We start from the raw sequence: 26509 nt of genomic DNA, 5'->3' as shown, positions 1-26509 counted from the left end.
GACTTCTTGGATAGGAGACCGCCGAGGAAGTGCAGGGCGGCCGGGCAGGTAGGCGGCCAGGTGTGCCGGAGCGCAGGGGTGCCGTCCAGCCGGCGGAGGGCAGTGGGGTAGCCTAGGGGGGGCGGGCGGGGTGCTTGGCCCGGGAGGGGGCGCGGGGCGTGCGGCGGGCTCTGACTCGGGGCCGCCCGCCCCTTCTCTCTTCTCCCCCTCCGCAGGGCAGCAGCGGCCGGTCCGGCGCGTCGGAGCCGCCCCCGCCGCCGCCTCCGCCTCCTCCGCGGGAGCCCTTCGCGCCCAGCCACGGCAGCGCCTTCCACCTGCCCGACGCCACCCCGGCGGCCCTCTACTACTCCAGCTCGACGCTGCCGGCGCCGAGGGTGAGCTCGCCCCTCTCCGCGCAGCACGAGAGGCCGGGGGGCGCGCCGGGGGCGGCCGGCTCGCCCGGCAAGCCGCCCCCGCCCCACCCGCCGCGCGGCTCCTCGCCCCAGCAGCCGCCGCCCCAGCCGCAGTCGCCGGCGCGCCTGGCCAAGTCGTACAGCACCAGCTCGCCCCTGGGCATCGCGCTGCCGCCCGCCCCGCTGCGCCTGGCCTCGCCGCCGCCGCCCAGCCTGGCCGCCGCCGCCGCCTCGCCCCTCCACCAGCTGAGCGCCGCCGTCGCCTCCTACGCCACCCTCTCGCCCGCCAAGCGCCTCGCCCACCCCGAGCACTTCGCCAAGCACGCCCACGAGCTCTACGCCAGCGCCACCCTCCAGCGCCCCGCCAGCCTCTCCGGTAAGCGCCCCCAACCCCGCGGCTTGCAAGTAGGGCGGGGGGATGTGGGAGTCAAGAGACCCGCGGGGGCACCCGTTTTAAGGGTTTTTTTTTTATATATATATATTTTACTGTTGATAGATATATTGAAAACTGTTGTGACCCATCACCCGACTTCGGAAGAAGCGCCCTATTTGCACGGTGGGTGGAGGGTTGAAGGGGTATCTTTTTGATCTTAAAAACTTGGTCACTATGGATGTATTAATAAGTATTACATACTCTTTTGTATTATCTTTTGTTATATATTTTTGTATTACTTATTATTGTATTTGTCTTTTTTTTGTTTTATGTTTTATGTTATAAAAATTAATAAAAAATTATATTAAAAAAACAGAGAGAGAGACCGGCACAGGCCATGTGCCCTTCCCTGCTTCTGGGTAGGCACCCTCGACCCCCCTGGGTGGGCTCCCTCCCACCCAAGCACCGGACCAGGGACCACCCAGCTGAGCTCCCCAGACAGCCCTGACCAGGGACCACCCAGCTGAGCTCCCCAGACAGCCCTGACCAGGGACCACCCAGCTGAGCTCCCCAGACAGCCCTGGGCTAGCTAGGTCAGGGCCTCCTCGGAAGTCACAGGCACACCTTTTCTGTTCCCCACGAGGAGCGGCTGGATCTTCCCAGCTCTGGTTGCCTTGATAGGACCAGTTTCCCATACCCAGGTATGGGAAAGCACCCCGACCCCCGCGACCCCGACTGCTTGCAAGTGGGAGGGCTGGGCCCCGTGGGGGGATGTGGGAGTCAAGAGACCGGCAGAGGCCATGTGCCCTCCCCGGCCTATGTATAGGCACCCTCAACCCCCCTGGGTGGGCTCTTACCCACCCAAGCACCGGACCAGGGACCACCCAACTGAGCTCCCCAGATAGCCCTGGCTAGCCAGGTCAGGGCCTCCTCAGAAGTCACAGGCACACCTTTTCTGTTCCCCATGAGGAGCGGCTGGATCTTCCCAGCTCTGGTTGCCTTGATAGGACCAGTTTCCCATACCCAGGTCGGAAGGATCAGGATTTTCTAGAAGCCACATTCTAGATCCAAAGTGTCAGCTTGGATCTTCCTAGTGATTTGAGAACTAGGTGTAATACTTGATTCTCTTTTGGGCTTATAAAAAAAACGTCTAGAGACATTGCTATAGCAACAATTGTCTGTGCATATGTTAGCTGATATGTATGGATAGATATGACAGTAAGGGGAATTCACATGAGAGAAGATATTTAATAACAGGTAAGCATACTTTTTTTTGGGGGGGAAGCATGAATTGGTATACTCCATTCCCACACAATTGCTTGTCTCTGCAGGCTAAGCTAAAAAGGACACCTAGTTGTGTATTCTGTTACCAATTTGTCTCTTTCTCTAGATGTAATTTTTATCATCTTTTCCCCCCAAAATGTTCACTGGCAAAGATCTGTTTGCAGAACGAGTCTGTTGAGAATGTTTGAGGGTGTGGTCCAAAGACACACGACTCAGAAAAATAAGAGAAAAGTCTGGGGGCACCTTAAAAAAGGCTAACCAACATCTGTTTCAACATGACCTTTCCTGAGTCACAGCTCACTTTATCAGATAGATGTGTGATGGAAAACTGCGATGGGGAATCTTATGGAGGAGGTGGGGATGGTGTCCAGGTTTGGTGTGAATAACACCATGAGCCTAACTCTCAATGTAAGGCAGAAAGGGGGGGGGGGTCTGACGTAGAAAGGTTAGGTGTGAGTCCCAACATAAATAAACAGAATTATGACTTACACATACTGGATGGTGAGGCAGGTCAGAGGTTCAAACAGATAAGTGAACATCTTAAGTGAAGATTAACTGATATTGGTACAGGGTTGTAGTCTGGTAAAACATGGTTGCTGTTTTTTCCCTGTCAAGTCACATCTGATTTATGGCCACCCCAGTAGGGTTTTCAAGGCAAGATGAAGAAGAAGAGATGGTTTTTATATGCCGACTTTCTCTCCCACTTCTCTCCCACTTTCTCTCCCACTTAAGGGAGAATCAAACCGGCTTACCATCACCTTCCCCTCCCCACAGCAGACACCCTGTGAGGAAGGTGAGGCTGAGAGAGTTTGGAGAGAACTGTGACTAACCCAAGGTCACCCAGATGGCTTCATGTCTAGAAGTGAGGAAACCAACCAGGTTCACCAGATTAGCATCTGCCACTTATGTGGAGGAGTGGGGAATCAAACCCGGTTCTCCAGATTAAAGTCCTCCACTCCAAACCACCGCTCGTAACCACTATACCACACTGATGGTTCAGAGGTGGTTTGCCATTGCTTGCCTTCATGTCACACTCCTGGTATTCCTTGGAGGTCTCCCATCCAAATACTTGCCAGGGTTGAGGCTGAGAGAGTGTGTGTAACTGGCCCAAGGTCACCCAGCAAGTTTCCATGGCAGAGTGGAGATTCGAACCTGGGTTTCCCAGATCCTAGTCTGACACCTTAACCACTACACCATGCTGGCTCTCAAAATGTGTTAAGAACCACTAATTACATTTTCTAAAAAGTGAGTCCTGTAGCGCTATTAGAGATTGCAGCCAAAGAAATCCCATGTCCCCTTCAAACTGCCCTTATAATCTGTTTCAGCAGCTGGTTGCTATCGGATTTTAGTGTGCCATTTCATACACAGCTAGTTTTGCACCCGGCTGTGAATGGATTTTTTAAAACCTTCTCAGACAAAGCCACTTATGGATCCCCTTGGCATCCTGGGGCTCAGCCATTATTTATGAAAACTGCTTTCTCCCATTTTCTATTTTTCCTGGCGCTTCTGAATCACTGCAGTATGCTGCTTACAATGTCTGGAGCACTTCGGGGAGGACCACCTTTTTCCGCAACACGTTCTTTTTCAACTTAATTTTTTCCCCCTGAGATTTGTGCTAAAGCCTCCCGGTTCGCCACTGCAGCCTGTGCCAGCGGCCAGAGGCCAGCAGAAAGCTGCAGCGGCGTCAAGGCCCAACGCTGCGCTGGAAGCGGCTGGGGACCGGCATCCGGGCTTGCACACCGGCGCTGGGGCCACTCACGGCGGCATGCGCCCCTGCACCAGCGGAGGCCTTCGTCGGCCTCCTAAGGCCTTTGGGTCAGGCCGCCCACATATTTCAGGAATGTGCTGTAAAGGAGTCTTTTTTATTTCTCAACTCTTTAAAAAGCTGTTTATGGAGCCACCCTGGTCTCTTTAGGATCCTCCCATTTTTCCTTCCCATAGGAATTGGTTGTGATTGTGACTTCAGTATTTCATTTTTAAGAAACTTCCACCCTTCTTGAACTCCCTTCTCCTTAAGTATTTCTGACCATGGGAATCTACCCAGCATCAGTTTAAGCTTGTTAAAATTTGCTTTCCTAAAGTCCAACCTATATGTCTTACTACGTACAGTTTTTCCTTTCCCCAAGATTATAAATTCCAAGATTACATGGTCACTACTACCAGAGTGCCTACTAATTTAACCTCATCAACCAGTTCTTCCCTGTTGGTGAGAATCAAGTCTAAAATAGCAGATCCCCTTGTTTCCCTGTCCCCTATTTGGAATAGGAAGTTGTCAGCAAGAGAAGTCAGGAATTTATTGGATCTTGCAATTTTAGCAGAGTTGGAATTCCAACAGATATCCAGGTAATTAAAATCTCCCATGACCACTATGTCCCATTTCTTTGAGAACTTTGTAATCTGGTCTAGGAGTGTCTCATCCAAGTCCTCTGCCTGGTTTGGTGGTCAATAGCAGACCCCCACCATAATATCACAATTATTTCTTTTTGTAATCTGGTCTAGGAGTGTCATCCAAGTCACAAAATCACAAATCACAAAATCACACAAGGTTGGAAGAGACCACAAGGGCCATCCAGTCCAACCTCCTGCCATGCAGGATCCCACAATCAAAGCACTCTCGACAGATGGCCATCCAACCTCTGCTTGTCCTCATAGGGCATAGATTCCAGACCTTTGATCATTCTGGTCGCTCTCCTCTGGACACTCTCCAACTTGTCAACATCCTTCTTAAATTGTGGAGCCCAAAACTGCACACATTATTCCAAGTGAGGTCTGACCAATACAGAATACAGTGCTAGTATTACTTCCCTTGATCTAGACACAATACTTTTTTTGATGCAGCCCAGAATTGCATTGGCCTTCTTAGCCGCCATATCACACTGTTGACTCATATTCAGTTTATGGTCCACTAAGACTTCCAGATCTCTTCCACATGTACTGTTGTCAAGCCAACTATCTCCCATCCTGTACCTGTGCCTTATGTTGTTTCTTCCTAGGTGAAGTACCTTACACTTCTCCCTATTGAAATCCATTTTATTACTTATGGCCCAGCTCTCCAGTCTATCAAGGTCATTCTGAACTCTGACCCTGTCCTCTGGGGTATTAACTACCCCTCCCAACTTGGTGTCATCTGCTAATTTAATTATCATGTCCTTTATTCCATCATCCAAGTCATTTATAAAAATATTAAATAGCACCGGTCCCAAGACAGACCCCTGTGGAACTCCACTGGTCACTCCTCTCCAGGATGAAGTTGTGCTGTTAATGAGCACCCTTTGGGTTTGGTGGTCAACCAATTACCAATCCACCTGACAGTAGTAGTGTCCAGCCCACATTTTACTAGCTTTGCTTCAAGAAGATCATGGGGGACTTTATCAAAGGCTTTACTGAAATCAAGGTACACTACATCTACAGCATTCCCTTCAACTACCATACTTGTCGCTCTATCATAAAAAGATATGAGATTAGTTTGGCATGACCTGTTTTTATGAAACCCATTTTGACTGTCAGTGATCATGGCATTACTTTCCAAGTGCTTACAGACCGTCTGTTTAATAATCTCCTCTAGTATCTTACCTGGTATTGATGTCAAACTGACTGGGCGATAATGGTTTGGGATTTCTTCCCCCCCCCCTTTTTTTTTAAAGATGGGGACCACATTTGCCCTCCTCCAGTCTGCTGGAACTTGTCCTGTTCTCCAGGAATTCTCAAAGATTATTGCCAGTGGTTCTGAGATAACTTCAGCCAGTTCTTTTAACACCCTTGGATGCAGTTCATCTGGCCCTGGAGACTTGAATTCATTAAGAGTAGCCAGCTATTCCCATACCACCCCAGTGTCTATACTATGCTCTAATTCCCCTACTGTATCCTCTGCTCCATTATTCCCAGGTAGAGCACTATTTCGCTTTTGGGAGAAGACTGAGACAAAGAAGGTGTTAAGCCTTTTCTGTTTCTTCTGTTAATAATTCACCGTCCTCTCCACACAGTGACCCCATCGTTACCTTGATCTTCCTTTTGCTATGGACATAACAAAAAAAAAAAAAAACCCTTTTTTGTTGTCTTTAACTTCTCTGGTAAGCCGGAGCTCATTCTACACTTTAGCCTTTCTGAATTTCTCCCTGCATATGCTGGCTACTTGTTTTAATTCCTCTTTGTTGATTTCCCCCTTTTTCCATTTCTTGTACATGCCCCTTTTAAATCCTATCCCAACCAAACGTTCTTTAGACATCCACCCTGGTTTCTTCCAACCTCTACCATTTTTTCTCCTCATTGGAACTGATTGAAATTGCGCCTTCAATATCTCAGTTCTGAGAAATTCCCATCCTTCAGGCACTCCCTTCTCTTTCAGTATTCTTACCCATGGGATCACCTCCAGTAGTTCCCTAAATTTACTGAAATCCTCTTGTTTAAAATCTAAAATACATGTCCTGCTACTTCTTGCTTCTCCTTTCTGCTGTATAACACACTCCAAGAGAATATGGTCACTCCCACCTAAGGATCCCACTCCTTCCACCCCATAAACCAGGTCATCATTATTGGTTAAGATCAGATCCAAAATAGCTGTTCCCCTTGTTGCTTCTTCCACTTTTTAGACAATGTAGTTGTCTGCAAGGGAAGTGACAATTTTTTTTGGACCTTATTGACCTGGCAGAGTTTGTCTTCCAACAGATGTGAGGATAATTGAAATCTCCCATCACTACCACATCTCTCTTTTTTGAATGTTTGAACATCTGTTACAGGAAGGCATCATCTAACTTTTCAGTCTGGCTTGGGGATCTATAATATACCACTACAATGAAATCACTGTTTTTCTCCACCTTAATTTTTACCCAGATGCTTTCAAGCTGGCTTCCAGTGTTTCTAAGTCCTGGACTTCCTCGCAGGTGTAATCATCCCTAACATATAATGCTACTCCTCCTCCCTTTCGATTTGGTCTATTTCTCCGAAATAGGTTATACCCTTCAAGTATTACATTCCAATCATGAGACTCGTCCCACCAGGTTTCCGTAATGCCTATTATATCATATTTGCTTTGTTCTGTTAAGAGTTCTAGTTCATCTTGCTTATTTCCCATGCTCTGAGCATTAGTGTAGAGACATCTTAGACCACGGGTCCTTCTTCTTGGCAGCTTATTCAAGTCTGCTTCCTGGTTTGGTGGTCGATAGCAGACCCCCACCATAATATCACAATTATTTCTTACTCCTTTTATTTTTACCCATAGACTCGCGATGAGTTCCATTTTCAGATTCATGTATTTCTTCACAAGTATACGCATATTTGGCATATAATGCTACTCCTCCCCCTTCCTTATCTGTCTATCCCTTTTAAACAAGTTGTACCCCTCAATCTTAATATTCCAATCATGAGTGACATCCCACCAAGTTTCAGTAATGCCTATTAGGTCAAAATCCCCTTCCTGTATTAGGGCTTCGAGTTCTTCCTGCTTGTTTCCCATACTCTGCACATTAGTGTACAAACATCGGAATCTGTGGTTTATGTGCCCCGAGGTTTCCGTTTTTGTACTTACCCGTGAGTTTATGTTTCCTGGCATACATGCCACTCCCTGCAAATCTTTATTGTTCTCATCTGCAGTTATTGTCAGCATACTAGGCTTTAAGATGTTGTCTCGCTCCCCCATAGGATTTAGTTTAAAGCTCTCCTGATCAGGCTCTGTTTGAAAGGGCCAGAGTTCTTCAGAGCGTTTTACAGACAGCTCATAGATGGGATATCAATAGAGCTATTCCAAGCCACAGAAACGGAGTCCATCAAAATCTTGACAAGAATATGCCAAAAGATATGGAAAACAAAACAATGGCCCACAGACTGGAAACAATCCATTTACATTCCAATTCCCAAGAAAGGAGACATCAAAGATTGCAACAACTATCGGACCATTGCATTAATTTCTCACACAAGTAAAGTGATGCTCAATATCTTACAGCAAAGGCTGTTACCATATATGGCACGAGAAATGCTTGATGTTCAAGCTGGTTTCAGAAAAGGAAGAGGCACTAGAGATCATATTGCAAATATACGCTGGTTACTGGAGCGTACGAGAGAATTTCAGAAGAAAATCAGCTTGTGTTTCATAGATTACAGCAAAGCTTTTGACTGTGTGGATCATGAAAAGCTATGGCTGGTTTTAAAGGAAATGGGTGTGCCACTACATCTGATCGTTTTGATGCACAACCTGTACTCTGGACAAGAGGCCACAGTTAGAACAGAATATGGAGAGACGGAATGGTTTCCAATTGGCAAAGGTGTCAGACAAGGATGTATTTTATCTCCCTATCTCTTCAATCTATATGCAGAACATATAATTAGGAAAGCTGGATTAGATTTAGATGAAGGTGGAGTGAAAATTGGAGGGAGGAACATTAATAATTTGAGATATGCTAATGACACTACATTATTGGCAGAAAATAGTGAAGATTTGAAACTACTGCTGAAAGTTAAAAGAGAAAGTGCCAAAGCAGGACTACAGCTGAACATCAAGAAAACAAAAGTAATGACTACAGGAGAATTACACAACTTTAAGGTTGACAATGAGGAAATTGAAATTGTTCAAGACTTTCTATTCCTTGGCTCCACCATCAACCAAAAGGGAGACTGCAGCCAAGAAATTAGAAGGAGATTGAGACTGGGAAGGGCAGCCATGAAAGAGCTAGAAAAGATTTTGAAGTGTAAGGATGTGACTCTGGGCCACCAAGACTAGATTAATTCATGCCATCGTATTCCCTGTTACTATGTATGGGTGTGAAAGCTGGACAGTGAAGAAAGCTGCTAGGAAGAAAATAGATTCCTTTGAAATGTGGTGTTGGAGGAGAGTGTTACGGATTCCGTGGACTGCCAAAAAAACAAATCAGTGGATTATAAATCAAATCAGGCCTGAAGTGACCCTAGAAGCTAAAATGACTAAACTGAGGCTATTGTATTTTGGTCACGTCATGAGACGACAAGAGTCACTGGAAAAGACCATCATGATAGGAAAAGTTAAGGGCAGCAGGAAAAGAGGAAGACCCAACAAGAGATGGATTGACTCAATAAAGGAAGCCACAGCCTTCAGTTTGCAAGATCTGAGGAAGGCTGTCAAAGATAGGACATTTTGGAGGACTTTCATTCATAGGGTCACCATGAGTCGGAAGCGACTTGACGGCACTTAACACACACACACACACATAGACAGATTGAAATGAGCTGTGTGAAACACCGGTCATCGTATTGCTTTGTCAATGGGAAAAGTTGTGACTGTGGCCTACTCCAGAGGGCAACAAAACTTTGTCTATGTCGTGACTCCAAGACCAGCAAAGGTAGTCTGTCCCCCACCACTTTTATTTTGTACAGGGTACCGAAGAAGATTTGCAGGAGTGGGCCAGAATTCTCAGTATCTACCACTGAGCCACAGCCCCTCCCCAACCATATTACATAAAATTAGACAGAAGTTTCATTCAGTAGTTTGTCCCATTTTGTTCAGATATTATAAATGAATAAAGATGTACGAATGGAGTGCATTGTACCTTGATATGGGTCATTCAGACCCAGATGCATCTACACATTTGCTGTATGCAAATGTTTATACTCCACTTTACAGTTCTGAAGAAATATGTTGTGCTGTTCAATAAGGGGAGAAAATGGGAGCACAACACATTGCTTGGAATTGCAAAGGGGGCAGTGCAGTGAAGCATCATGGGTGAGGGGGACACAATTGGTGACTCAAAAATCCTCCTTCCCCTGACCCAAATCCCTTCTTCGAGAATAGCCTAAGCTAGGGGCACCCACCAATACCTTTCCTGGCACCTGCCAAGTCCAGGAGTCCCCAACCTTTTTGAGCCTGCAGGCACCTTTGGAATTCTGACACGGCATGGTGAGCACAGTCCCAAAATAGCTACCACAAAATGGCCTAAGCCAGGAGCTATTGAGGGCTCGAACAGGCCAGTTTCCCTGTTTCCTTTAAGAAGAAACCTTACTCTCAACTGCTCTCCTCATTCGGAGGGCAGTGAGCATGCTCCGTCTTCATCGCACCTTTTTTGAGAGCGTAATTTACAAACTCTTTCTCTCTCTCTTTTGCTTACGTTGGAAGTCCTGTGAGTACCCAGGAGTCCTGGCCTGGTTTGCAGGTGGGCTTCTTTCGTTGCCTCCATGATAAACACTTGGGGGTGAAGTTTGTTATTGGGGGAGAAACAGTAGACCATGAGGAAAGAGGGGGGGCCTTTAAACAGGCACTCGGCATTCCATGACTCCTGATCACAATGACTCCCCCCATTCTTTTTCTTTTATAAATTAACCAAGCTTGGTTTTTTTCTGTATACTAAGGAAGTCCCGACACTGGAATCCTTACCTTTTCTGTGTGGATAGATCACAATGGGTAGCCATGTTCATCTGTCACTAGCAGTAGAAAAGAGCAAGCATCCAGGAGCACCTTAAAGACTAAAAGAATTTCTGGCAGAGTAGGAGCTTTCTGAAGAAGTATCTGAAGAAGTGAGCTGTGGCTCGTGAAAGCTCATACCCTGCCAGAAATGTTGTTCGTCTGCCCCGTGGCGCAGAGTGCTAAGCTTGCAGTACTGCAGTCAAAAGCTCTGCTCACGACCTGAGTTCGATCCCGACGGAAGTCGGTTTCAGGTAGCCGGCTCAAGGTTGACTCAGCCTTCCATCCTTCCGAGGTTGGTAAAATGAGTGCCCAGCTTGCTGGGGGTAAAAGAAAGATGACTGGGGAAGGCACTGGCAAACCACCCCTTAAACAAAGTCTGCCTTGGAAATGTTGGGATGTGACGTCACCCCATGGGTCAGGGATGACCCAGTGCTTGCACAGGGGGACCTTTACCTTTTACCTTTTTAAGGTGCTACTGGTGCTTGCGCTTTCCTATGTGGTTTGTTTGATTGCTTTTGCAGTCATGACATAGGCCCGTCACTTTACCATTAGGAGGAGTGACAAGCTGGGGCCCCCACAAGGAATCGTGGAGGGGGAACAGTTGGAAATCTCCCTCTTGGGATCCTCAGGAGCTTAAGCAAATTCATTGTCCCTCCTCCTTTTCCCTTGTTGGAGTATTAGCTACTCACAACATGCTCTACTTCCTAGAGCTTATTCAGGCTGCAAATCCTGTGCACACTTTTCTGAAAATATAGACCAAAATAGAACTTAGTTCAGAGTAGATACACCTGGGATTATGTTGTCAAGCCTTTTAGAGTTGTGGGGGGAGGCTTTTTCTTTTGGTTAATTTACATAGTCATTTTTTTTCTGCGTACCTGATAAGTCCCCTGAGTAAGTAGAGATCCTCCCCAATTTATCTGTAGGTGGCCTCTTTTTTATAATGGATTACATATATTAATAGGTTGCATATATTTTAATGTTCATAATTTTTAACAAAGCAAGATAATATGTTAATTTTTTTTCTTAACAAAATCACTAGCAAAGCTGATACTGTGTAAGAATATATACATGGGCTAGATCAGGGGTGTTGAACTCATTTGTTAGGAGGGCCAGATATGATGTAAATGTCACTTGGTTGGGCCAGGCCATGTGTATGTACGTACATACATACATACAATAAAATGTAATGCCAGATACTGGAGTTACAAACTTTACAAAAGACACTGGCAAAGTCAATTAATGATATTATTTTTTACTTAAAACACAAACAAGTTTACAACAATAACATTCTCCCATTATTTTCTTTTATTTAACAATCTTATTGTTATTTTGTAAAGTATATTTGTATTTTAAGTAAAAAAAATCATTAATTGACTTTGAAAGTGTCTTCTATGAAGTTTGTATCTCTAGTCCCTGCCATTAATTTTGTTACAAAATTTAAACCAGGGGGGTGGCTGCCTTGGCTGGTGAACTTGCAGTGGACTCACCAGCCCATATCTGTACTGGGAGGTTGGCTGCCTTGGCTGGCAAGCCTGCAGCAGATTCACCAGGCCAGATCTGGACTAGGGGAGAACTGGCTGGCTTCACTGGTGAGCCTGCATCTCTCTCCCAGTCCAGAAAGACAGGGAGAAAGAGAAAGATAATAGAAAGAGAAATAAAGAGGGAGACAGAAAGAGTGAAACAGATAGGAGAGAGGGGGAGGGAGGGGAGAAAGAAAGAAAGAAAGAAAGAAAGAGAAAGGGAGGGAGGGAGGGAGAGGGGGGAGGGAGAGAAAGAAAGAGACAGAAAAAGGGAGGGAGAAAGGGAGGGAGAGAAAGAAAAAAGGAGGAAGGGAGAGAAGAAAGGGAGAGAGGGAGAGAAAGAAAGGGGGAGAGAGAGACAGGAAAAAGGAGAAAGAAAGGGAGAGAAAGAAAAAAAGAGTGACAGAAAAAGAGGGAGAAAAGAGAAAGAGTGATAGAGAAAAAGAAAGAGGGAAAAAGTGAGAAGAGAGAAAGAAAAAGAGAATGAAAGAGAGGAAGAGAAAGACAAAGAGGGAGGGGGGAAGGCTTTAGGCTGGCACACGGGGGCTGCAGCAGCCCCTGCGCGCCCAGGAAGGGAGGGAGGGAGGCTTCTGGTTAGGCATGCAGGGCCACAGAGGCCCCAGGAAGCCCAGAAAAGGTTGGGGGAGGGTAAAAGGGGGACTAGCTGCCTCTGCTTCGCAGGCCGGAGAAAAGCTTTCTGCAGGCCACATCCGGCCTGCGGGCCACGTGTTTGACACCCCAGGGCTAGATAGAATGTGAGCTTGTTAATATTTAACCATTTAATCGATACAATTTAGATAGTTTAAAAGGTGAGAAGAGAGAAGGAAATTTATATCCTTGGTTCGAACAACAGACTTTCACTGGAGAACATTCACCTCACCAGAGAGAGAAATATGTATTTGGGGCGCAAAGATACCCCTAATGCAAACAAAATTAGCAATATATATCATTTGATGTTTCCTAATATCTCAGGTTCAAAAAGTAGCTCTTTCAAATTTTAAAATAAAACTAATAGCTTTAAAAAGGAACAGAACTGGTGTTATATTCAAAAGACCGGAGGGGGGAGAGAGAGGGGTCTTCTCAAAAGAAACATTCCACCTCATGTAGAAGTATGTTTTCCAGATGTGAATATTGGTAACTACACTGACTTCTGATATCACACTTCTTTTTTGGTGTGTGTGTGTGTGTGACATTTTACTTCCCTGAGATACACGGGGATTTTGCTTGGGGTGGCGAATACATCCCGAGTACAAGTGTAAGGTTCCTCACACACACACACACACAGGTGCCCACCTGCAAATGGGCAACACCAGCATCTGCCTGGAGACGTGCTTTCCCTGTTGTGGTTCCTGCGTTGTAGAATGGCCTGCACGAGGAGGTCAGGAAAGCTCCCCCTCGCCTGGCCTTTCGCAAACTATGCAAAACTGAGCTATTCAAGAGGGCTTTCTGTGCAGATAATAGGGTTGCCCTGTACAAAATGGTTTTACAAACTTGCTTGGATAAATGATTAACGGCTGTGGTCTGTACCATATTTAGCTTGTGGTGAGCAATCCTATTTATGTAACTTTGTTACCGCTTAATGTGCCATGTGAATACTGTGTTTCAGTTCTTTCTGGTGTGTTTCAGTTCTTTCAGTTCTTTCTGGTGGTTCCAGATGTCTAAAATCCTAATGCCTTGGTTACTGAATATCCCATTTTTGTGATTATGCTGGCTCACTATGTGTAATCTGCCTTGAGTCCCTGTGGAAAAACGCAGAGTATAGAAGAAGAAGGAGAGTTGGTTTTATTATGCTGCTTTTCTCTACCTTTTAAGGAGAATCAAGCCAGTTTACAATCTCCTTCCCTTCCTCTCCCCTCAACAGACACCTTGTGAGGCAGGTGGGGCTGTGAGAGTTTAGAGAGAGCTGTGACTAGCCCAAGGTCACCGAGCTGGCTTCATGTGGAGGAATAGGGAATCAAACCCGGTTCTCCAGATTAGAGTCCACCACTCTTAAACACTACACCACGCTGACTCTCTAACATAAACAAAATAAAATAATTTAGCAATGCAGTATAATTCTCTGAATGCTGTATAGCAAACTAGTTTCCATAGAGATATATTCCTGAAAAATCACAAGATGAATCTACCTAGACTTCTTATGTTGAAACCAGCTGATAGAGTAAGCAATTTCATAATTGGATGTTGCACCTTTATAACATGAACATATGTTTTGTTTTTCCTGGAGAGAGGTGTTTGAGGCATATGGGTAAAAAGGCAGATCAGCATTTTTTTAAAATGAACTTCTTTGCTTCTTCAAGTAAGAGATGCTGCTATCACCTTTGGAACATTATTTCAGCTGGAATGATAGAATGTGATTGAAACTGGAGGATCAACATGGTATGTCATCCAAGTAAGGGGATGTAACAAAGCCTTATTGGTTCTTCTGTCAGTTCTAGAGTGGCTGGTTGCTGATGCAAATTTTATTCACTGGGTGGGGGTGGATGGAAGTAGACTTTATCTATTGCAAATAATGTAAAAATTACAACTTCCATCATTGGATTTTGGTGGAGTTTCTGTGACGCTTAGTAAGTGAGGGAATAAATTGTAAGCCTAATAGAAAAAAATATATATTGGGCCCGCTACCCAAGAATGTTCTGTTAAGACATGTTTGTAAAAGACAGTCTATTCCTAAACATCTTTATGTTTTTCCTGGGCGCATCTTCAGCTCAAGTCATAGACATGTTCTGAGAGTTCCATACTTCCCAGGCATGCGGGAGCCCAATTCAGATCTGGACGGCCAATAGTGGGAGGCTTAGACCTTCGCTTCCCCCCACTCCATTTTTCTGAACTGGTGCCCCCAGAGAGCTAATATTTGCTACACTGGGGAAATTGGCACATCAGAAATTGGCAGCCCCCAGTGAGACAAATAGCAGCAGCTCCCTGACCTATTACAGGCTGGGAAAACAGCGTGTGAGGGAGTTCAAGCCCCCTCCCCCTGGAGACCTGATTTGAATCGGGCCCCTGTGCATCTGCTCATCTGTTACCTAGCCTGGCAGCGCACCCCAGAAAAATGTAACATGCAATGGAGCCCTGAGAGATTGCTTTCAGAATGTTATAAGAAATAATATCAGAAAAGCCCTGCTGGATCGGACCAAGAAGGCCCATCAAGTCCAGCAGTCTGTTCGCACAGTGGCCAACCAGGTGCCTCCAGGAAGCACTCAAACAGGACGACTGCAGCAGCCTTATCCCTCCTGTGTTCCACAGCACCTCATATAATGGGCATGCTCCTCTGATCCTGGAGAGAATAGGTATGCATCATGACTAGTGTTCACTTTGACATGGATAGCCCTATTTTTCATGAACATGTCCACTCCCCTCTTCAAGCCTTGCAAGTTGGCTTTAATTTTTCTTCATTGATGGTTTATCGGCAGGCTTGTATGCTGCATGGGTCACTGAGATTATATGACTTATCAGATATTACCACTGGCTGATGCTTCCCATCCTTAATTCTGAGTCTTCTGAAATCCGTGACTTTTCTCATGTTACACTTTTAGTGTACACCAACAAATGTAAAGTATGAGTGTGACAACCAAGTGTCTCCTAAAGGGAGCTTATCAGAGAGCTGCAATTCACTTGTGGGTTGAGTGGACGCTTGCAGGCAGTGCTGGGCTGTTTCCGAACAGCCCCGTGACTGTCACTGATTTCAGTTTGGCCATGGTTGTGCTTCCAACACTCGTGTGAAATACTGAATTGCATCAAGTTGTGAGTTTTGCTGCACTAACGTCATGTTCTCTGCTCCATGTTTGCTCCATGGGCATGCATTATATTGTGAACTGTTTGGAGTCACTTGTTTGCACGGTAATGAGCAGCACTGAATTCCTGGGTCTTCAGTTCGGAGGTGGGGACAGAAAGGAGAAGGGAAGTAATTTTCAATAAAGTAATTTTCTGAAAAGGAGAAAATGAATAAGGCTTGTTGTTGTTGTTTGGCCTATTTATTTCTGTGGGAGGTGGTTTTCTGCTTTATATATAGACTTTAGAAATTCAGGTCTTGTCTGCTCATGATAGATTATGACATTTCAAGAGAGGGAAACTGAAGAAGTCTTTGTTTTTTGTGTCTTAGCACTTATTTAACTCCACTGACAAATGAACTCTTGAATCAAAGGTTGTCTTTGTTAAATATAAATCATTGCCAGATCTCTTCCATTAAACTCTTTTGATTCATGGTATCCAGACCTTGGGAGGGGGGTACTTTCTTTGAGGAGGGGGTGAGACTATTGAGGGAAATGTAAGCTTCCTTTAACAAATGGAAATAGGATTTTGTTTTACAGCTCACCTTCTTTTCAAAGACCAGTAGGGTTGCTTTTAATTTGAAGAATTCAATCTCTGTTCCTTGTTCCCCGATGTCAGTGGCAACTACCTCTGGGGATTTTGGACAGTAACGAGGGAAGTTCCTTTGGTTTGCCATGCGGTCAGGTTTGCTTGCATAAGTGGCCTTTTTTGGGGGGATGCCACTCTCCTGGGATATGCTGTCTGGTTAGGAAATTGCATTTTAGAAACTGGGAAAATAAGGTCTCCTGACAAACCTTCGGTATGGCTACATAATGCTGAGCCAGCATTTTGTGTGTTTGTTTTTGAAAATAATACCTTGCAAGAAGATAAAATACTCACAAAATCACACAAGGTTGGAAGAGACCACAAGGGCCATCCAGTCCAACCCCCTGCCATGCAGGATCCCACAATCAAAGCGCTTCTGACAGATGGCCATCCAACCTCTGCTTAAAGACATCCAAAGACGGGGACTCCACCCCCCCCCACCCCCGAGGCAGCGCATCCCACCGTCAGAAAGTTCTTCCTAATGTTTATGTGGAATCGCTTTTCTCTTAGTCTCAAAGTTTTGAAAGTCAGGGATTAAATTCAGGAATGTATGGGTCTCTCTAATATTGACCAACAATCCCCCCCCCCCAGTTTTTATACTTTGTGCAACCATACTAATCATCATTAAGTGAAGTAAAATATTATTTATGTACTTGAATTCCATCTTTCCTCTAGAGAACTTGGGGCTACATATATGGGGGTTCTTACTGCATCCTTCTATGTGTTGAGTTAGACTGAGGCATGCAGGTAACTTAGTAGCTGTGTGGGGGATGGGATACGAACCCATGATTACCTGGTATGATTCCAGCACTGTATTGGCTGCACCACACTGGCATATTCAGAGAACAAGGCTAAACTAAGTGGGTTTACTCAGAATCCTACTCAGGTCTATTGAATGAAGCTTACTCCCAGGAAAGTCTTACACTTTCAATTTCTATTGCACTGTCAATTTCTATGGTGCCAAACTCTAAATATAACTTTATATCATGTTGTTACTGTGTCTATCACCCCCCCATCTCTGAGAACATCTTTTTTCCCCATGACCCAACTTCATCAGCTTCCATTTCTTGAAGCTGATATTAAGGATTCATTCCCATGTCTCTATTTGCTGCAAGAATAATTGGTGTTGACCACCGCATATGCCAACAGTAGATTCCAAAACATACCTTTGTAAAGCTCTTTTGAAAGCTGAAACTGGGAACACTTTTTTAAAAACCCACTACGAATTTACATAGATTCATTATATTTCGTGCAATGAATATTTTATGCGCTCTCATGTTTAAGGTGTTTGCTTTCCTGCTTGGGGCTAGCCAAAATTCAGCTTTAAAATATGCATCAACCTATTTTCTTCTGCTTTGAATGACTGCTTATTTTCCTTTGCCTATTCCCAGTTTAGGTCTCATATCTGCAAGCTGGCGAATACAGCATGTTTTCAAGGCTGTAGATGCAAATCAGGGGGATTTTATTGCCCTGTCTTGCACCATCAGATGCCTAATGAAGCCTTCTTTGCCAGGATCAGAAGTACTGGTTTAGCCAAACCCAAAAGCTGATCCTTACCAAGTGGGATTTTTCCCTCCACCCCCATGCCCCCGACCAGCATACCTCTCTCTCCCTTTTCATGTTGCAGGCATCCTCGTAGCCTGCCTCTGCTTCAGAGGTCTTTTGCCAGACAACTCGGAAAGCAAGACTGCCGTTCAGGAAGTACAAGTCCTAAGCCGCCTTGGGCTCACACAACTAGCTGGCTGGTTCTTTGAACCTTTAACTTTGTTGTCTAGTATAGGAACCAATTCTGTATGCTAGCTGATCATATATTATTTAGAGTTATTCCCGACCTGTAACCTTATACTTAATGTAAAGCCAGTCCTATCAATGGGATTGAGTTCTGAACAGACAAGTTTCGGATCAGGGTAATGTCCAATAACAACATTGTTTTATTCATTTATTTATATTACATTTATGCCCCATCCTCCCCTTCACATGTATCATTTTGTGTTCATCCCATTGTTTTTCGAGTGTATTCCTATCATAACAAATATACTAGCTGACAGATTCTGATGCTTTTGCATGAGAGAAAAATCTTGGCTGCAGCAGGGAAACAGGATGAGAAACTCGGCTGACCTCCGGTCTGCCCCAGCGGTGCTTCTCTTATGTTCAAAAAGCCTTTTGTACATAAGTAAGATTTGACCCAGACCACGTCAAGCCATTCTTGTTTACAGAGCAGTTTGCTACTCTGTTTTTGGAATCTGTGCATGTCAGATGTTAAGAAGTATATTTTATTAATGGAATGGACTGTATAAAAAGCTAAGGACCTTTTTTTAAAACCAGTTGTTGCAGAATTAAGATCTCAATTTCTTCTCCAGTTCTTAAAAAAAAAATCACACAAATGTAACACATGTATGATTTGTAATCAGTTGCAGCCTAAGAAAGCTTAGGACCCTGGTTGCTATAAAACTGGAGCACCAAAACATCAGTAATAAGCAATGTGTCATGGTTTTTTAAAACAACCCCCCCTAGTCGGGGGGTGTGTGGAGGGAAAAATCCCACTTGTTTTTTAAAACAAACAAATCTGTGTAAGGGAAATTTTAACACGGTTATTTAAAAAAAATTACAAAATCACACAAGGTTGGAAGAGACCACAAGGGCCATCCAGTCCAACCCCCTGCCATGCAGGACCCCACAATCAAAGCGCTCCCGACAGATGGCCATCCAACCTCTGCTTAAAGACCTCCAAAGACGGGGACTCCACCACCACCCCACCCCGAGGCAGAGCATCCCACCGTCGAACCACCCTCACCGTCAGGAAGTTCTTCCTGATGTTTAGGTGGAATCGCTTTTCTCTTAGTTTAAATCCATTACTCCATGTCCTAGGCTCTGAAGCAACAGAGAACAAGCTAGTTCCCTCATTAACATGGCATCCCTTCCAATATTTAAACATGGCTATCATGTCACCCCTTAACCTTCTCTTCTCCAGACTAAACAAACCCAGCTCCTTAAGTCTCTTCTCATAGGGCAAAGATTCCAGACCTTTGACCATTCTGGTCGCTCTCCTCTGGACGCGTTCCAACTTGTGAAAATCCTTCTTAAATTGTGGAGCCCAAAACTGCACACAGTATTTTAAGTGAGGTCTGACCAATGCAGAATACAGTGCTAGTATTACTTCCCTTGATCTAGACACAATACTTTTTTTGATGCAGGCCAGAATTGCATTGGCCTTCTTAGCCACCATATCACACTGTTGACTCATATTCATTTTGTGGTCCACAAGACTCCCAGATCTCTTTCACATGTACTGTTGTCAAGCCAACTATCCCCCATCCTGTACCTGTGCCTTATGTTGTTTCTGCCTAGGTGAAGTACCTTACACTTCTCCCTATTGAAATCCATTTTATTGTTTATGGCCCAGTTCTCCAGTCTATCAAGGTCATTCTGAACTCTGACCCTGTCCTCTGGGGTATTAACCACTCTTCCCAGTTAGGTGTCATCTGCAAATTTAATTATCATGTCCTCTATTCCATCCTCCAAGTCATTTATAAAAATGTTAAATAGCACCGGTCCCAAGACAGACCCCTGTGGCACTCCACTGGTCACTCCTCTCCAGGATGAAGTTGTGCTGTTAATGAGCACCCTTTGGGTTCGGTTGGTCAACCAATTACCAATCCACCTGACAGCAGTGTCTATACCACATTTTACTAGCTTTGCTTCAAGAAGGTCATGGGGACTTTATCAAAGGCTTTACTGAAATCAAGGTACACTACATCTACAGCATTCCCTTCATCTACCATACTTGTCTTTCTATAAAAAAAGATATGAGATTAGTTTGTCATGACATGTTTTTGAGAAACCCATGTTGACTGTCAGTGACCATGGCATTTATCTCTAAGTGCTTACAGACCGTCTGTTTAATTATCTGCTCTAGTATCTGACCTGGTATTGATGTCAGGCTGACTGGGCGATAATGGTTTGGGATTTCTTTTCCCCCCTTTTTAAAGATGGGGACCACATTTGCCCTCCTCCAGTCTGCTGGAACTTGTCCTGTTCTCCAGGAATTCTCAAAGATTATTGCCAGTGGTTCTGAGATAACTTTGGCCAGTTCTTTTAACACCCTTGGATGCAGTTCATCCGGCCCTGGAGACTTGAATTCATTAAGAGTAGCCAGCTATTCCCGTACCACCCCAGTGTCTATACTATGCTGTAATTCCCCTACTGTATCCTCTGCTCCATTATTCCCAGGTAGAGCACTATTTCCCTTTTGGAAGAAGACTGAGACAAAGAAGGTGTTAAGTAGTTCTGCCTTTTCTGCCTCTCCTGTTAATAATTCACCGTCCTGTCCACACAGGGACCCCATCGTTACCTTGATCTTCCTTTTGCTTTGGACATAACCAAAAAACCCTTTTTTGTTGTGTTTAGCTTCCCTGGCAAGCCGGAGCTCATTCTGCACTTTAGCCTTTCTGACTTTCTCCCTGCATATGCTGGCTACTTGAGGCCATCATTTGCTGTGGAAAAGCTAAAAGGTCTGTGTTATGCTTTTTAAGCATCAATCCAATACTTGCCTTCGTTTTTGTTTGGCTGTTTGTTTTTTTGCATGAGTATGCATTGAACTACCAACAAACTTGCTATCTTTTGGTTCTTGTAGGTTATCCGGGCTGTGTGACCGTGGTCTTGGTATTTTCTTTCCTGACGTTTCGCCAGCAGCTGTGGCAGGCATCTTCAGAGGAGGAACACTGAAGGACAGTGTCAGTGTCAAGTGTGTAGGAAGAGTAATATATAGTCAGAAGGGGGGTTAAGTTTGAGCTGAGTCATTGTCCTGCAAAGTATTAAAGGTAATGTGCAAATCATTGTCCTGTAATTACCTTTAATACTTTGCAGGACAAAAAGGTGGTGCTTTTTGTACCTTCTTGCTGGGGGAAGGATTACACCTGTTATACATCACTTGAAAGAAATAGAGCCCTTCCAGGAAAAGGTAGCATTGATTACTATCTATCTCCATGGACTATGTTCACCTAGAAACAGAAGGTATAAAAGGTAATGTGTGTATTTGCGTGTTTAATCAGTGTTTTTGGACATTTTTTTTTGTTCTTGTGTTTGTGGGACAACAGTGGGTAGGAATTAGAGTAGTCTACCCTCCAGACAGAAACATCTGTGCTAGGCGGCCATAGAGCCTTTGTGAAGATGGAACAGTATGTGGGCAGCAGATCTCCTGCTCCACTTATTAAGCCTTTGCGAACGATGATGGGGTCACGGCGAGAGTCATCTAGGCCCCAATTCCTTCTGTGCTGCTGATGAATCACTTTAATTACCGTTAGATTTTGCTTTCTCCAGACAGAGATGTGAAAAGCTAATATACAGTAGCATTATTCTGCTGAGAGTAAAGTTTTGCTATTAACCAAGGGACACACTATAATCAGATTTGTGGGTGACACATAGATGGGGGTGATCAGCTGAGAAATTATAGACAAAAATAACTCAGTTGAGCTATTTTTTTAGCAGATCACATGGTGTTTAGATGTGTGGCTCATGGTGCCCTTCTGCATGTGGAACATGTCTTCTGCTTCCAGGATGGATGTTTTTCACCTAGTGTTAAAGAGTTGTAGCGGGGAAGTGGAACTGAATCCAAAGATGGCTACTGCATCCAGAAATGGGGGAAGGTACTACAAGTCCCCTTGTGGGGTCAGTCCATCCCTGCCTGTTATTGATCTGTTCATCTAAGCTACTGCATGTGCTTACAGGAGCCCTGCAACTAAGCTGTATTCTTTGCATATAATATTAGTTCCCAAAGGATCAACCCATCTCCGCTACAGTCAGAAAGCAGGAAGTAGCCAAATTGAGCCTAACTACATCCTACAGATAGAGCTTGCACTGTCCAACTTGCTGGTTCTGCCCTTTCCATGTTGTCCCATACTGTTTCCCTGAAGTAACTGTTGGTCCATATAGCCGTAGCTAGAGGTAGCAAATTACCTTTGCAAGAATGTAAATAGAAAAAGCAATAAGGAAACAGTAAGAACAATAAGATACAAATTCTATATTTTAATGCTATTTATGTGAAATTTTTTGACCATAACCTTAGATATTTGGGGAGGGGCTGTGGCTGTGGTTGCCAGGTCCCCACTCACCTTCGGCGGGAGATTTCTTTTCAGTTGTGTGTGTACTTATTTTCAGTTGTAAACCGGAAGTGCCGCCTGGTGCGTGGGGCTGCAGCGGGCCACCCACTTGCCCCAGGGAGGGCGAGGGAAGGTTCCCAGCTGGCAAGCAGGCCTGCAGAGGGCGGCCTGCTCGCCCCGGAGAGGGAGAGGAGAGGCTTCCCGGCTGGCACGCGGGCCTACAGCGGGTGGCCCGCTCGCCCCGGGGAGGGCAAGGGAAGGTTCCTGCTGGTGCGCCGGCCTGCAGCGGGTGGCCCACTCACCCCGGGGAGGGCGAGGGAAGGTTCCCGCTGGCACGCAGGCCTGCAGCGGGTGGCCCACTTGCTCCGGGGAGGGAGGGAGAAGAGAGATTTCCATGCTGGTGCGCGGGCCTGCGCGGGCACGATTGCCTGCCGACCCTCAGCTGGTTGGCGGGCAGAGGTTCACTTTACCGGGGGTTTGCCCGCCACCAGCGGGCACCTGGCAACCCTAGCTGTGGCTGGGGAGGAGCTGTGGCTCAGTGGTAGAGCATCTGCTTGGGATGCAGAAGGTCCCAGGGGATTCAGGTTCAGTCCCCGGCATCTCCAGTTAAAGGGATAGGCAAGTAGGTGATGTGAAAGACCCCTGCCTGAGACCCTGGAGAGCCACTGCCAGTCTTAGACAATACTGACTTTGATGGACCAATGGTTTGATTCAGTATAAGGCAGCTTCATGTGTTCATGTTCAGAAAGAATCCTCTTTTTGCGAAACAAAGTTTGGTACAATGTATATAGTACATTATTATTGAATCACACCCTACTATTGAAAAGTAGGTCAGAGATTGAGACTTGATTCATTGCATGTAATAGAGCTGGAGTGGAGAGTGTCAAGGAGAGCTCCAGCCAGTCTCCACAAGCTGGGTCTGCTTTGTTTAGGTTTGGGGTGTTTCTCAAAAACAAAACGTTAAACTCCAGGCTGCCACCTTGAGCTAAACGGGTCGCTGCCACCAGCTCTGAGTCAAAAGGGTGAGCCTTCAGGCAAAGGGGCCCAGAGCAACCCCTGCCAAGCTCCAAATACAGAGTGAGTCTCCCCTGCCAAGCTGAGACTTGGTCAGAGTGGGTCTCACTGTCCAAAAAAGGTTTACACAAAAGATAGCATGGGCAAAGCCAATCTAGGCACTTAGGATTCAGACTTGGGAAACCACAGAAATCACCAGACACAGTTACTATTAATAAACTGAATAGTTTATTCAAAGTGCTCGTTACAGAAAGACAAACGTTACGTGAGGTAATTTAGCATTTAAAACAAGAAAGCTTCAATAATCTACACATTTCATTTAAAAGGCAATTGGCTTAGGTTTAGGCAATCAGGCAAATAGGTAAAGCATTCGGGTATGCAAAAGAGTTACCACAGTCCAAGAAGTTAGCATCTGGATGTCAGCATGCTGGTTTCCTCAATCAAGCATAGGATCATTCTATGGGATAAAGCAAAGAGTGATGAAAGGCCCCAGGAAGCCTCCATTCTTCCTGAGTCCAAAAAGGCTCCTTTTATCCCCTCCATCTTACCGGCCTATGGCCATCTTAGCCAATAAAATGGTGAGGATGTCAATTAACCCTGAATTAATTTGTCATGTCATCTCTTAGTCACGAGTGTTACCGCTGACCCGCAGTCTGCAGTTATGCGAGGCACCTGGGAAGACTCAAACTCAGAGATAACGTTTAATGGCCCATTTGTTGTCTAAGAGATAAATCGTTCGGTGCTGCCCCCAATGGTTGTAAATTCAGGGCAGCTGCTTAACTGCAACCTTGACACCTTGAGGAGTAGTCTCCAAAATCGAAAGCACATTCCACTGTGATTTGTGATAGGCCTGCCGGTGTTTTTGCAGGCCCCAATGTTTAATTACCAGTATTTAATATCAAGGAATACTAGGCCATAAGCCTGAACCATTGTTTCATAGAAGGAAAGCAGGGTGCTTTTCCTTCACAGAGAGTTCTTATAATGTTGGGAATTTCATAGAAGACCCCTGATGGCTGTTAACGTGACGAGGTATATTATCTTCCGGATTTCTCATAACCATTATGATTTGGAAGGAATATTTGAGTCTTCCAGGGTCTTGCAGAATGTCAGCCTTACTGTTACTAACAGATTGTTGCTATGTCTAGTTTTCAAGCTATCAAGCACTGCCATTTACTAATTAGGTAAGTCAATCAGATGATCCCTCAGTGATTACATGCCTAGGGGTGCCACCCCCAAGAGCACAATATTTGGGAGAGGAAAGTGTTATGTCACAAACTTCCTTTGTGACATAACTCTTTTGATTTAATTTCAACCCACTGGTTCTGGTCCACCTTCTCATAGTGTAAGATCCAATTACATAGCCATTCTATAGCAAATTCTCCCTTAAGTTGCATGTCATTCTAAACTATAGATCTTTTCATCAAACTTTATCAGTGAGGTTGTGCTGCATATCATTTCTCTCTTTCTTAACATAAGATTTAGTATTACTTATGAATGAGCCAAGACTGAAAGGGTTGCAGGACTAGTTTTACATGCCCAAATATGATTTTTTAAACAGTAGCCCCACCATGCCACATGGCAAATTGCTCTAGTACCGAAAGAAATTGCCAAGAGCAGATTAGGATATGGCGTAAGAGCCTACTAATCAAAGAAGAAAAGTTCATAGTATCATAGAATCATAGAGTTGGAAGGGACCACCAGGGTCATCTTGTCCAAACCCCTGCACAATGCAGGAAATTCACAACTACCTCCCCCCACACCACCGGTGACCCCTACTTCATGCCCAGAAGATGGCCAAGATGCCCTCCCTCTCATGATCTGCTTAAAAAGTTAGGTAAAGGTCCCTGTTCAAGCACCAAGTCATTCCTTACCCGTGGGGTGACGTCACATCCTGACATTTTCTAGGCAGACTTTGTTTACGGGGTGGTTTGCCAGTTCTTTCCCTGGTCATCTTCCCTTTACCCCCACAAGCTGGGTACTCATTTTACCGACCTTGGACGGATGGAAGGCTGAATCAACCTTGAGCTGGCTATGATCTGCTTAAGGTCATAGAATCAGCATTGCTGACAGATGGCCATCTAGCCTCTTCTTTAAAACCTCCAGGGAAGGAGAGTTTACCACCTTCCGAGGAAGCTGGTTCCACTGAGGAACTGCTCTGTTAGAACATACTTCCTAAAGTCTATGCGGAAACTCTTTTGATTTAATTTCAACCCACTGGTTCTGGTCCACCTTCTGGGGCAACAGAAAACAACTTGGCACCATCCTCTATATGACAGCCCTTCAAGTACTTGAAGATGGTTATCATAAGACCTCTCAGTCTTCTCCTCTCCAGGCTAAACATACCAAGCTCCTTCAACCCTTCCTCACAGGACTGGATTTCCAGACCCCTCACCATCTTTGTTGCCCTTCTCTGGACATGCTCCAGCTTGTCTACATCTTTCTTAAATGGTGGTGCCCAAAACTGAACACAATACTTCAGGTGAGGTCTAACCAGAGCAGAGTAAAGCGATACCATCACTTTGTGTGACCTGGATACTATACTTCTCTTGATACAGCCCTAGATTGCATTTGCCTTTTTAAAAAGTAAAGGTCCCCTGTGCAAGCACCGGGTCATTCCTGACCCAAGGGGTGAAGTTGCATCCCGACGTTTACTAGCCAGACTTTGTTTTTTTTACGGGGTGGTTTGCCAGTGCCTTCCCCGGTCATCTTCCATTTACCCCCAGCAAGCTGGGTACTCATTTTACTGACCTCGGATGGATGGAAGGCTGAGTCAACCTTGAGCCGGTTACCTGAGACCAATTTCCATCAGGATCGAACTCAGGTCGTGAGCAGAGCTTGGACTGCAGTACTGCAGCTTACCACTCTACGCCATGGGGCTCCTTATTTGTCTTGTTAGCTATTTGGGGGGGGGGAACGTAAAAAAATCGTTGGTTTTTGTTTGTTTGTTTGTTTGCCTTTTTAGCTAGTTGGAAAAAAATGCTGGGAATGCCTAAGCCCTTTGCAATGTCTGTAAAAGTGCAGAATCACGTTTCTGGTGTTTTTTTAAAACAGTTTATTTAAAAACATTTCAGATTTTTCTGCAAATTTGAGGGTTTCTCCCAGTTTGGAGA

The 26509-nt window shown here is 45.1% G+C and overlaps 1 protein-coding gene across 1 annotated transcript in view; it reads left to right on the top strand.

The window, feature by feature from the left end:
- Nucleotides 1–26509, top strand: part of CTNND2 (catenin delta 2) — a 509931-nt gene that overhangs the window by 188877 nt on the left and 294545 nt on the right. Inside the window, exon 6 of the mRNA XM_056854116.1 lies at nt 216–768. Coding sequence (XP_056710094.1) covers nt 216–768 — 553 coding nt within the window. The remainder of the gene's footprint in view (nt 1–215; nt 769–26509) is intronic.

This window comes from Euleptes europaea, chromosome 8, assembly GCF_029931775.1.
Source record: "Euleptes europaea isolate rEulEur1 chromosome 8, rEulEur1.hap1, whole genome shotgun sequence".
NCBI lineage: Eukaryota > Metazoa > Chordata > Lepidosauria > Squamata > Sphaerodactylidae > Euleptes > Euleptes europaea.
Note: the sequence above shows the minus strand (reverse complement) of the source record. Positions and strands in the feature narration are given on the sequence as shown.